This window comes from Pteronotus mesoamericanus, unplaced genomic scaffold, assembly GCF_021234165.1.
Source record: "Pteronotus mesoamericanus isolate MK-2021 breed Mesoamerican mustached bat unplaced genomic scaffold, CSHL_Meso_final contig_121, whole genome shotgun sequence".
In the NCBI taxonomy this organism is placed as follows: Eukaryota; Metazoa; Chordata; class Mammalia; order Chiroptera; family Mormoopidae; genus Pteronotus; species Pteronotus mesoamericanus.
In genome coordinates this window covers 3,347,116-3,359,197 of record NW_026555046.1, presented here as the reverse complement: position 1 = coordinate 3,359,197, position 12,082 = coordinate 3,347,116, and the positions used below count along the sequence as shown (strand labels likewise).

The following is a 12,082-nucleotide window of genomic DNA, read 5'->3' as shown; positions in this document are numbered from 1 at the left end:
TTCAAATAAGCCAAACTCAGAAACTCTACTCACAGAAACAGACTAGAATGGTGGTTGCCAGATGCTGGGGGTGGAGGTGAAAGAAGTGGAGAGATATTGGTCAAAGGGTCCAAAAAAAAAACAAAGAAAATACGCTGGACAATTTATCCAGAAATGTTATCTTTCCAAGAAAGTGTCCTGGGAACACCTGGATCTCATTTCAGTTGTGCCATCGTGGCACACCATTTTGGGAACGCGCCTTTTTTGAGCTTTCTGGGTATGTTAAGGACACTAGATGCCTGGTGTTATATTTTGTTCCCATAATCAGTACCTGCCACCTTGATCACCCAGCCTTCTTTCTGACTAACTTTGATGATGGCTGCTTCAGATCCTTCTGGAAATTGTCAAGAAAAATTAATAGAGTGGGAAAAGATTTTAATTATTTCTAAAGAGAAAAATTCCATTGATCAAATCCCTCTTCAAAGGAGTAAGATTTACCACATGTTATACTGATTAAAGACAGACTCAAACATTCTGGAGGTAATTTCCAAGAGAGATTAAAACATGGATTTGACAATTTCACACCCATTAAAATAGATATTATCAAAAAGAAAATAAACAAAATAAAAAAATAACAAGCGTTGGCAAGGATATGGAGAAACTGGAACCCTTGTGCACTGTTGATGGGACTGTAAAATGGTACATCTGCTGTGGAAAAACATTGTGGCAGTTCCTCAAAATATTAAAAATAGCCCTGGCTGGTTTGGCTCAGTGGATTGAGGGCCAGACTGTGAATCAAAGGGTTGTGGTTCAATACCCCATCATGGTGCGTGCCTGGGTTGTGAGTCAGGCCCCCAGTAGGGGGGCACTCAAGAAGCAACCATACATTGATGTTTCTCTCTCTTCCTCCCTCCCTTCCCATCTCTAAAAAGAAATAAATAAAAATAAAAATAATTAAAAATAGAACTACCATATGATTCAGGAATTCCACTTCTGGTTACATACCCACAGGAATGAAAGCAGGGACACAAACAGATATCTGTACACCCAATGCTCATAGCTGCATTATTCACAATAGCCAAAAGGTGAAAGCAACCCAAGTGTTCATTGACAGATAAATGGGTAAACAAAATATTATATACACACACAATGGAATGCTGTTCAGCCCTTAGAAAAGGAAGTCTAGCATTTGATATAACATGGATGAACCACGAGGGCATTATGCTCAGTGAAATAAGCCAGTCAAAAATGACAAATACTGTCTGATTCCACTTATATGAGGTTCCTAGAGTAGTCAAACTCATAGATACAAAGTAAAACAGTGGTTGCCAAGGATTGGGGGGAAGAGGGAATGTGGAGTTAGCATTCAATAGTTACAGAATTTCAGTTTGGGATGATGAAAAAGTTCTGAAGATGGATAATGGTGATGGTTGCACAATAAGTTCAGTACTTAATGTCACTGAACTGTATGCTTAAATGATTAAAATGGTATAGTTTATGTTATTTTTGTACATTTAACCATAATAAAAAAGAATGACCTGAGCAATAGCAGTAGCATTGGAAAAAAGCTTCCCAGGAAGCCACTACTAAAATTACCTTTAAATATATGGCCAGCACCTGTGTGAATGTATAGGTTCTGTGAGGTCAGGTTCTCAGAGACTCATCTTGAAGTCACACCACCAGGTTGTAATTACCAGCCTTGTTCTTTGAAATATAAAGTCTCATCTACCACATTACCATCAATTAAACCTCAGATTGTTACCTCCCTTGAGAGCAGACTAGGGTGATACATGAGATTTCCCTTTCAGAGGTTTTTCTGTCTGTCCCATGGATTAGAATTCATCATAGTCCAGTCTCTGACCTATAACCTCTCAGAGAGAATAGCAACAAGGAAAGAGCAGTGAGCAGTAGAGTTTTCAGGTATAGTGAAAGCACCCAAAGAGTGAGGTAAAGGAGAGGACTGCCTACCTACCTGAAGGGCCCCAGGGAAAATATCAATCTTGGAAGGAACCCAAGAAGGAGAGCAAGAAAGAATAAGAAGCAGTGCATGTCTAGCCCTCCACAGGAGATTGGTCACATATTGTTAAGTTATTAAAATTAAATTCTGAGCAGGCAATCAAACAAGAGGTGTCCTTATCATGCAAAGATGCAAATAATATATTGTTAAATGGAAAAAAGTTACAAAACAGAATGTATGCTACATTTTCATTCTTGTTATTAGGATTGTGAATGTATATAAGGATGACTGGAAACCCTTGCATTAGTCTGTTAATAGTTGCCCCCGGGAAATGGATTCCAATAGAATTGTCACTTATCCACATTTAAAACATTTTTTGCAACTGTCATCAATGTCGAACAGAAACAAAGATTTTTATTTTGAGTAAAGAGAATCAACACAGAAAACACTCTAGAAAAATATGTATCAAATATAAATGGTGACTACTTCTGAAATGTGGGACTATGGATTTTTTTATATATTCCTTTGCTTTTTGCTTTTTATTTCTAAATTGCATAACTATGCATTACTTTTGGAACAAGAATAAAGCAATACAAATTGTCATGATTAGAATAAAAAGCAGAATGGGATTTTGATCAAGGAAAAGCATTTACTACCACCAAGCAGATGCTGCTCAGCCACCCTATTACACTCTCCAAAATGACTGATGTTGACCAAGTTCAAGATATTCCATGAGGAAATGTCCTCTTATTGGAGGGTGTGACAGCTCTGGGCCTCCACCCCATGCACCTCATTCGCCTTGGCCCAAATCACCTCTGTGGAAAGGGGTAGGCACTGTGCTCCTGACTCACCGCCAGTGGACATTCTCTGTCAACATGCTGGGAAGGCCCTGCTAACAGCTTTCTTTTGACCTATCTCATACCAAAACTGAGTTAATTAAGTGTCCTATTAATTAACCACAGATTTTCAGGCCACAGATTTGGTTAAATAATATGAGAAATAGACCAACATTGTGTGGGGAAAGGAGCCAGGTACTGTGCCTTTGCTGACTCTTCAGAAGCAGCTGGGTGCTTTGGGGAAGAGAGTGCTGACACCCACTCCACTCTCTCTTGGGTCAAAACCCATCACTTGCTTGGTTCAGCATTGTCAGCTTGCCCATCTTCTCACTGGTTCTGAGGCCTCATTTCTATTCTGCCAACAGTGTGTCTGTGTCAGCAAAGTGTCTTAGAACATAAAAAACAGGACCTGTGGGGTAGGCTCTGAACAGATGTTTGATGAGGACCAGGAGGTACCTGAGTTTTAACAATGGAAGGGGCAGGACAGGGAGAGACTAAGAAAAGGCTGTTGCCACTCAAATTGCCACCATTGGTCCTCAGGGTTAAAGAATATCTGGCTCTTTGTGTTCTCTTATTTCCAATACTAAGGCACCACAGCACAATTTCTGAAAACAGGCACTTTTCTCTCTGGATAGTAGGACACTCACAGACAGGGTTTATTTCTGAGTGCTTGTTTTTTAGGGCTTTGCTCCAGCATAAAAAGTGGGCCTTCTGATCTGGCCAGAAGGGTCCAAGGAAGTAATAACATAGAGAAGCTAAATGAGTCCAGATGCACAGCTCCTTCTAAGGAAAAAGTTGTCAGTAGTGACAGGGAAGTGATTCATCTCATGTAATGTCAGAGGGAGTGCTCAATCTTGAAGTTTCAATTGATGACTTAATACCACTTTTTTTTCAGTAAGACAATGTGAGGTCACACTACAAGGAGAAAAGGGAGGAGTATTAAACAATATGGGAATTATAATTCCCTTTGGGAGATACTCATAAATCCAAATAGCCTGATGGAAAATGACTGAACTACTCAAAGAGAGGTAACAAGAGGGTAATATTTTGTGTAGCAGGAATTGAGAGATGACCACAGACCTAAACAATCCACACCAGAACCCTGGAAGAGGGTCTCCCCTCCTGCGGACTCATGCCCAGCCATGTCCCTAAGATCATACAATTACAATCACACATCAAGGGGAGATCCTTGCATTAAGGATCTCAGTGCCCAACAACCTCCTTCAGATGTCCAGTGATTTTCCTGAAGCACAAAGAAAATAATTAGTCCTATCTCGGTTTCCTGAGATCACACTTATAACTCGCCCTAAAATGAGACTTCTCAAAGAGAATCCTTGGAAGTAATCAGCCCAAGCCTGGCTCTGTCAAAAAAGAAGGGATGATGGATTCCAGCTCTGCCAGGAGGGATGTCTGACAGTCACATGACACTAGGTACATGAATTCAGCTCAGGCCTGACAGAGGTGCCCTGCCCAGAGTGCTTAGTTCCCAGCCTGTGGGTGGTTGATTGAGTAGAGAAAACCAGAAGACAGAGCATCAGACCCACCAGGCACACCTCCCCTGCAGCAGCCAAGGCCACAGCCTTCTGGGGTGAGCCAGGGTTGGTCAGGGAAGAACTCGGGGCTGCAAGTCCATGCCAAATGGGGGAAAACTCCTCCTGGTTCGTTGGTCTCATGGAGTTATTGAGGAGGTCACAAGGGAGAAATTACATGGGTGTTCTCTAACTGGAGAAAGTCATAGACAGGTTAGGCCATCTTTTTACTCAGAACAGACCTCACTGATGCCATGAAAGGTACTGAAGGTAAGGGAAGGCAGTAATTTTCCTCCATCCAATACACACCTCTCTCAGCTGTGCTGTCAGAGAACTCAATTAATCATTTAACAAAGGAAAGAGAAAATCCCTAACAGCCTCATGCAATTTCACATTGCAAATACAGTGATACTAAACCTCTCTCATTTAACAACTAGCTAAGAACTAAGAACTTAGCCAAATGGAGAACATATTTTGCAATCCAACCTTGCTAAAATGTCTTCAAAAATCATTCAAAATCAAATGTCAAATTTTGAATTGAAAATGAAAATTTGCATCAGCTCTGGCCATGTTTAATTAAGTTTGAACCCTTTGCCTTTCAAATACTTCCTTGCTGTCTTCACTGTGCACCCTTCAGTTAGGAACCAGAAGAGGGGCCTGTAGAAAATACTCTCCATTGCCCCAAACTGAAGGCCCCAAGAAGAAAAGAAGGGAGGGCAAAGGATTGATCCTGGTCCATGTGTTGTTTGGGGCCATGTACCCCTTATCTTACCAACCCAAGTGTATGGTTACAGTGGGTTCAATATTTTAAAATTAAATTTAGTCAAATGATGTCCTACTAGAGTTGAAACCTCCAGGACATTTCTTTGATAGCCCTCAAAGAAAACATAAGAGTTTTAAAATTTTTTAATGTTCTCACTTGGTATAAAGGTATGAAGACTTACTAAAGAATGACCAAAAGGAGATGGCACATTGATAAATTGAGGAAGAGCTCCTGATGAGAAAGAACCTACCAGAAGGAAATGCCAGTGTAGAAACAAACAAGACCTCCACCTTTATTTTGTGTACTTAAATCTGCCTACCCTGATTATAGAAACAGAAGCAGATTTAAGTTTGAGTTTAGTGGGTTAGACATGACCTCTGATTAGGAGAATTAAGTGCAGTCTTGTGCCAGCAGACAGGCAGCTAGAGCAGAAAACAGTGGGTATTACAATGGGGAGATTAGGGAATCGACCAACACTTCTACTGTATAAAGCCCTAGAAGATAGGGTAGACAAATAGCAGCTATGAGCTTTGAGTAAGGCCTAGGGTAGTACAATTAAAGGCATTTATCAGCATATAAAGAATTAAAAGTTAATCCTAAAGTAGTAATTGACAATGTTAACTTTAGTGAAAATGGTCAGTCCCTAGATGCATCTATTTATATTCTTTTATAATGTAGTTATAATTTGGATATTATACTGTTTGAGTAGGATTTTCAGAGTACCAAAAATATGCTATTATTTTCAATGAAAATATACTCATCTAGAAAAAGAGTGAAGAGTTGTAGTGTATCTTTTCAATAGTCATATCTAAAGAAAAATCCTCTATGGAACTATGTGCCCCTCAAGGGGCACTGATGGGGATCTTCTAGGATTTGTTTGTTAATTGGTTCATTCTTCAAATAGTCATTGGGTACATCCTGTGAGCAGGACCCTGGCAACCAGGATTTGGAAGGAGGAGAACATGGTCTCTGCCTTCAGGGATTCATGCCCAACAGGAGTGGTGGTTATGACAGTGCAGGTCCCACACAAGGCAAGATTCCTGTATGGAAAGTTTTCCCGGATGCAGGGGGCACCCACTAGCAGGAGGGCTGGCATTCTGGGACACAGAAGAATGGTGGTGATGCTCAAGTTCAATGCTGGAGCTTCTGAGAGGCCAGGCAAAGAACAGCACTCCAGAGAGGGAGTACTTAGCCTGTCTGTGCCAAGACACAGAACCTTAAAAAGCACTGGCATGGGGAAAAAGCTGTAAGTAGTTTGATATAGCCAGTGGGTAGAGGTGGTTCAGGAGATTGGTTGGGGGTGGCCAGGGAGAAGTGAGGCTAGGGAGGCAGGCCTAGGTCCACCAACAGGAGGATAAGCCAGAGTGGGAAGGGCACAAAGGGGAGCTCTGAGTTACGATGAAGTGGGGTCGGGTCATGCACAGGAGGAAGCTTTCTCTCGTCAGGCCTCATGGGACATGGCTAGGACTGTGGCAGAATGAGGCAGGAGGCAGGGCACTCAGGAAATGGGAGTGACTGACCTAAGGCAGCCTGGGTCCAAAAGAGCTGAGAAATATTTGCAAATTAGGATCAATATAACTTGGAAACCAATGGATGTGGGAGGTGAAGGACAAGAAGAAGACCAATATGACTACTAGATTTCTGCTTCGATGATGCTGTTGGTGGAATGTGAACCAAGACAGGGAAGGTAGAGAAGGGAGTAGCAGGTTTATGAAGATCCACTAGGACTTCAGTTTTAGGTGTGTGGAGTTTGAGACTCTGCACCCACAGGCGGATAGCTGGAACTAATCTGATTCCTCCCATGTACTGAGCCCTTGCTTTACCCCAGGCCTGGCAATTACCATCCCCAGTCTTCACTCCACCCTAACTTTACAATGAGGAACAAACTCAGAGACATAAACAACCTGCTCAGGGGCATACAACTGGGGTGGGATCGGGACACAACCCAGGTCTTAGTTCCAAAGCCCTTTCCAGAGTTATCAAGGCTGCGCATCACAACTACACATCCCAGGATGCAAGGGCACAGCAGCATCCTGGGTTGGGGAGGGAACTATGAGGTCCTCAGTGTAAATGTAGTCATGGAAGCAATGGGTGTAGGAGCCAAGAGGCAGTGAAAAAATCCAGAGAGAGGAGGAGACTCAGGACACAGTGTTTAGAGGAGGAGGGAGTGGTTGACCATCATATGCAACCAAGAAAGCAAGCACAGTCACTGAGAACAGACTTCATTGGTGTGAGCATGGGAAAGGTCCTGAGTGGCCCCTTGGGAAGAGTTTCTGCAGAGGAGTGGTGGGGGAGCTGATATCCAAGGTTAGAGAGCAAACAGATGGCAAGAGAGTGGAGACATCAGGGCTCAGACTGCACATATGTTTGGTAGTGATCACACTGCAAGACCAAGGGAGGTCTAATGTTTATGTGTGCATGAGTGCATGCATGTGTGTAAATAGGGGAGACAAACATGGGTTTTCACTGAAGCAAAGGAATCAATGGAGAAGAGCTAAGTAGAGAAGAGAGAAGAATCCAGGATAGCAGATGGTGCAAGAATCCAGGCTACCAGGACACGCCTCTGAAGCCTGGTGGATAGATCAGCTTTGGATAAGAGGACAAAAAGATAGTTTCCAAAAGCCCAGATGTGGGAATATAAAACAGAGGAGAGAATGCCCTATGATTTATGAAGTACACGGTGAGACCTTTGGGAGAATGAAGGTTGGTTGATACCCAAAGGTGGCCCACAAACTCCAAGTGAAGGTGGAGGGGATTTCCTAGATCCCTTTCCCCAGCTCTTGCTCAAAACCCACCTTCACCTCTGAGATCGCGGCTCTGACCCCACCCCTGATGTCCTTGGTTGGCCCCATGAACTTGGGTTTTTGCCTGCTCTCTAGGCCTCAGCTTATTCTTGTTGGCTTTTCCTTTAACACACTTTTCTAGCTTTTAGCAATTATATTGCCTCAGATGAAAATGTATTTACTCTCCTGTAGTTCCTGGAAACCACCACCCACCCTCAAACATTCACCTGGGTACAGGCAAGCCAGGACCAGCACCTCACTCTCGCCCCCCAAGGGGACAGGCAGATGGGTGAGTGGCCCTAATTTCAACGTCATCTAACCTTTCCTTCATAGACTTCATTAGAAGGTCTTGAATCCTTACAAATAAAAAGGGAGTAATTCCTTCATATTCATGAAAGAAAGAATGCTTTTCTGAAAGGTTAGTAAAATAATCTTGGATTTGAGATTAGAACCAGATGGACAAATAGTCAGGAGATAAAAGGTGTGACATTGAAGGAAGAATAACCAGAGAATTACATTTTAAGTAGGAAGTGCCCCTGCTTCTGTTTTTCTCCTCAAGTACTTAGAAATCATTAATCTCAACTCAGAACCTGGTTAAAGGGGCAAAGGTATAAATAAAACTAGGGAGTAGAAAGTTTGGTCCACTTACACTTTTGGATCCTCCTGAACTGGGGGTGACTTTATATGGGAGCAAGAGAGAGCATACTTGTTTTGGCTGATCTTAATAAGTGCACTCCGAGGGCAAAATTCCTGTAATAATATCAAAGAGTTAACTCAATTTAAATCAGACATGTCCACAATTCAGATGTAATTTTATTCTAGCTCAACCTATTATAATAGCTGTTAGCCATTATCTTATTCATAGTGATACTTAAGAGTGCAGTTTAAATACAAAGCCTAGCTTGACAATCATATGATGAATAGAAGTCATCATCATTGAGTCTTCTCTGTCATTTCTCTATATCCTAGATCACTTACCAAGTCCATTTACATAAGTGCAGTGGGTACACACATGCACATTGTTTATAAAACTGCTGTCCTATATTTTGGCCTTGGCTATCTTTTTCCGATTTTATAAGCTATCACCCCCTCGCCCCTGATGAATGCCCCACCTTCAGCCCCATGAGTCTCCCAGCATCTCCATCAGAACTGTTTCCAGTGTCCATTTCACCCCCAACCCCCATCCAACCCTGACCATGACACTCTGGTTTCCAGGGCCCTACTGCCCTGCAGGTAAATCCAAGATCCTTCCTGGGTTCTGAGTCTCTTGCTCAGAGATGCTGAGTCAACTGCTTCATCTCTCCCCATACCCTGGGAACATGTCTAAGGATGTCTCTTCAATTATCTCTTGATTTGCTTTCTCCTCTCTTGCCTGGTAGGTACACCCAGAGCAGTGCCACCTGGTGCGCTTCCAGGCTGCTTCTTGACTGTCATCCAAATAGCTCCAGGAAAGTCCATTTTTTCTCAGGGGTTTCCTGAGTTGAAGAGAAGATACCCTTCCTCCCTCTTGTTCTGTCAGATTGGATTCAATGTCTCTGTGCTCTCTGGCTCTGATGGTCTTCATCTTTTGCCCTTAATCCTACAATTCACTTCCCATGATACCCTCCCTGGTGAATATCCTCATACTACAGTCAAGAATTGACTAGATATTTTTATTCTGTAGAGTAGACAGTCAGACACATGAAGCCAGACTGCCTGGGCTCAAATACCTGTTCTGTGTTTACCCTGTGTGTGACTTCATCTCTCTGCTTCAGTTTCCTTATCTGAAAATGGGGGTAAAGACAGTGGGATTTTGAGAGCAGAGTGGGGACTCCCTTGACCACACAGCTTAGGAGGCAGGAAAGAAAGAGGTAGCAGCCATGCAGGTGGCTCCCCCTGATTACAGCATGTGTGCATGAGAGCTCAGATGATTTGCTCCACATCACAAGGGAACAATACGAAGACCATGCAGGAAGGAAGGGGAGAAAGGACTCTTGCTAGTGGACCATGAGGACCTGGTCCATGAGGACCAGTTCTGAATTAAGAACTGGAGATCGCAGTTCCCACTTCACATGTTCCGAACACTCAATTGTTCACTATGGGTAAAGCACTTGGATTTTAGTACCTGTGGCATGTACTAGGTACCTAATAAAGTTAGCCACTATGAGTTTATTTGCTCCTTTTTGCTCACCAATATATTTTCCAGACATTAAGTAGTCCATCCAAACAAAGTTATTAGTACCTGTGGCATGGTTCATTTCCATTAGAAAGAGCATTTATTCAAATAATTTAAAAAGCAATTGAATTGGGAGAACCTTCTCTTCATCAGGGGCTGTGTCATGGAGCAAAGACGACTAGGCCACAGCTCCTGCATGTAAGGAGTTGGGAGGTTGGTGAGGAAGCCAGTGTGGGGAGAGGGCAGGACAGTGTGCAGGGGACCCTGAGGGCCTCAGCAGAAAATCACAACTGTATTGAATCCTTCAAGTGACAGGAGTGTCCAAGGAAAAAAGATGGGAAAGGCAGTCCAGGAGAAGTTAGAGCCCAGGGCCTTGGAAAAGGCTACCGGGTTCAGGTAGCATCCATCCTTGGGGCTGGGAGCCAAGCTCACAAGGCAGGCCAAAATGTGCTGGTGTCAAGCTATGTTATTTCTTAGACTCTTTCATCTTTTTAAACCAGTCCCTTTTGCATATCTTGCAATGCTGGTTTGGTGGAGGTGTATTCTTTCAGCCTTCTATTTTCTGGGAAACTCCTTATTTCACGTTCCATTTTAATTGAGAGCCTTGCTGGATAGAGAAGTCTTGGTTGTAGGCCTTTGCTTTTCATTACTTGGAATATTTCTTGCCATTCCCTTCTGGCTTGCAGTGTTTCTGTTGAGAAGTCAGCTGCTAGCCGTATCAGGGCTCCCTTGTGTGTTACTACCGGTATCTCCCTTGCTGCCTTTAGGATTCTCTATTTGTCTTTGATATTGGCCATTGTAGTGATGATGTGTCCTGAGGTTGATGAGTCTTTGAGTGGACCTCATTGGGTACCTCTTGAATGGGACCCTCTGTGCTTCCTGGACTTGTGTGACTTTTCCTCTCGTCCAATTAGGGAAGTTTTCCATCATGACTTTTTCAAACAGGTTCTCTATCCCTTGTTGCTCTTCTTCTGCTTCTGGTATCCCTATTATACAGATATTATTAAGTTTCAGGTTGTCCTGCATTTCCCTTAATGCCTCTTCATTCTTTTTCAGTCTTTTTTTCATTTTCTTGCTCTTTCTGGGAGCTTTTTTCTACCTTGTTCTCCAGCTCACTGATTTGGTCCTCAGCTTCATCTAGCCTGCTTTTGATTCCTTCTGTTGTGTTCTTCAGTTCAGAAATTGTACTCTTCATTTCCTCTTGTCTCTTATTGATAGTTTCTATGTCCTTTTTCAGGCTGATATAGTTTTCAGTAAGTTCCTCATAATTTCCCTGCAGTTTTTCATAATTGTCTCTGAGCTCACTGAGCTCATTGAGCTTTCTTAGAACCATTGTTTGGAACTCAATATCTGATAGTTTACTTGCCTCTATTTCATTTAGTTCTCTTTATGGGGATTCCTCCTTTCCCTTGGACTGTGGTGGTGTTTCTTTGTCTTCCCATTATATGTGAGACTCTTCTTTTTTGGTTCTGCTTCTTAAATTGATCTGTCTTGATTTCCTGATTTTGTGATGTGAACTTATATGGTAGGAGACCACTGTTTTTTTCTTTCTGGATCTACCTCTGATGATGTCAGATGTTGACCCTGTTCCTTTCACAGCCACCAGTACTTGATATTACCAATATTTTTAATACTTATTAATCTGATTGTGACAATGATGTGTTATTTTAATTGTTCCTTTATTATTTGCTGAAACTAAACCTGTTTTTGTATATTTATTGCCTATTTCTATTATTTTAAAAAAAACTTTAAATGACTTTTTGGTATTCTTTTTCCATTTTTTGATTAAATATTTGTAGAATTTTTTCCCTAAAAAAACCCTATTAACCCTTTTATAGATGTGTTGCAAATACTTTCCTATTCTATTATTTGTCCTTTAACTTTTTAAAAATATGTATATTAGTATGTAGCCTTAAATGTTTAATATAGTCATATTGTCAATATTTTACTTTATAGCTTCTGGGTTTGAATATTTTACTTCAGGGTAAGAAAAACATTAGTTCGCATTTTCTCCCTAAAACTCCTTAGATTTTACATATTGATTTTTAACTCACCTGAATATTTTTTGTGTGAAATAGGG

General features: G+C 41.9%; 1 protein-coding gene across 1 annotated transcript in view; it reads right to left on the bottom strand.

Annotated features, from left to right (window-relative positions):
* The window catches only part of VWA3B (von Willebrand factor A domain containing 3B), a 217,404-nt gene that overhangs the window by 810 nt on the left and 204,512 nt on the right, over positions 1 to 12,082 (bottom strand). Inside the window, 1 exon segment of the mRNA XM_054586153.1 lies at positions 8,497 to 8,597. Coding sequence (XP_054442128.1) covers positions 8,497 to 8,597 — 101 coding nt within the window.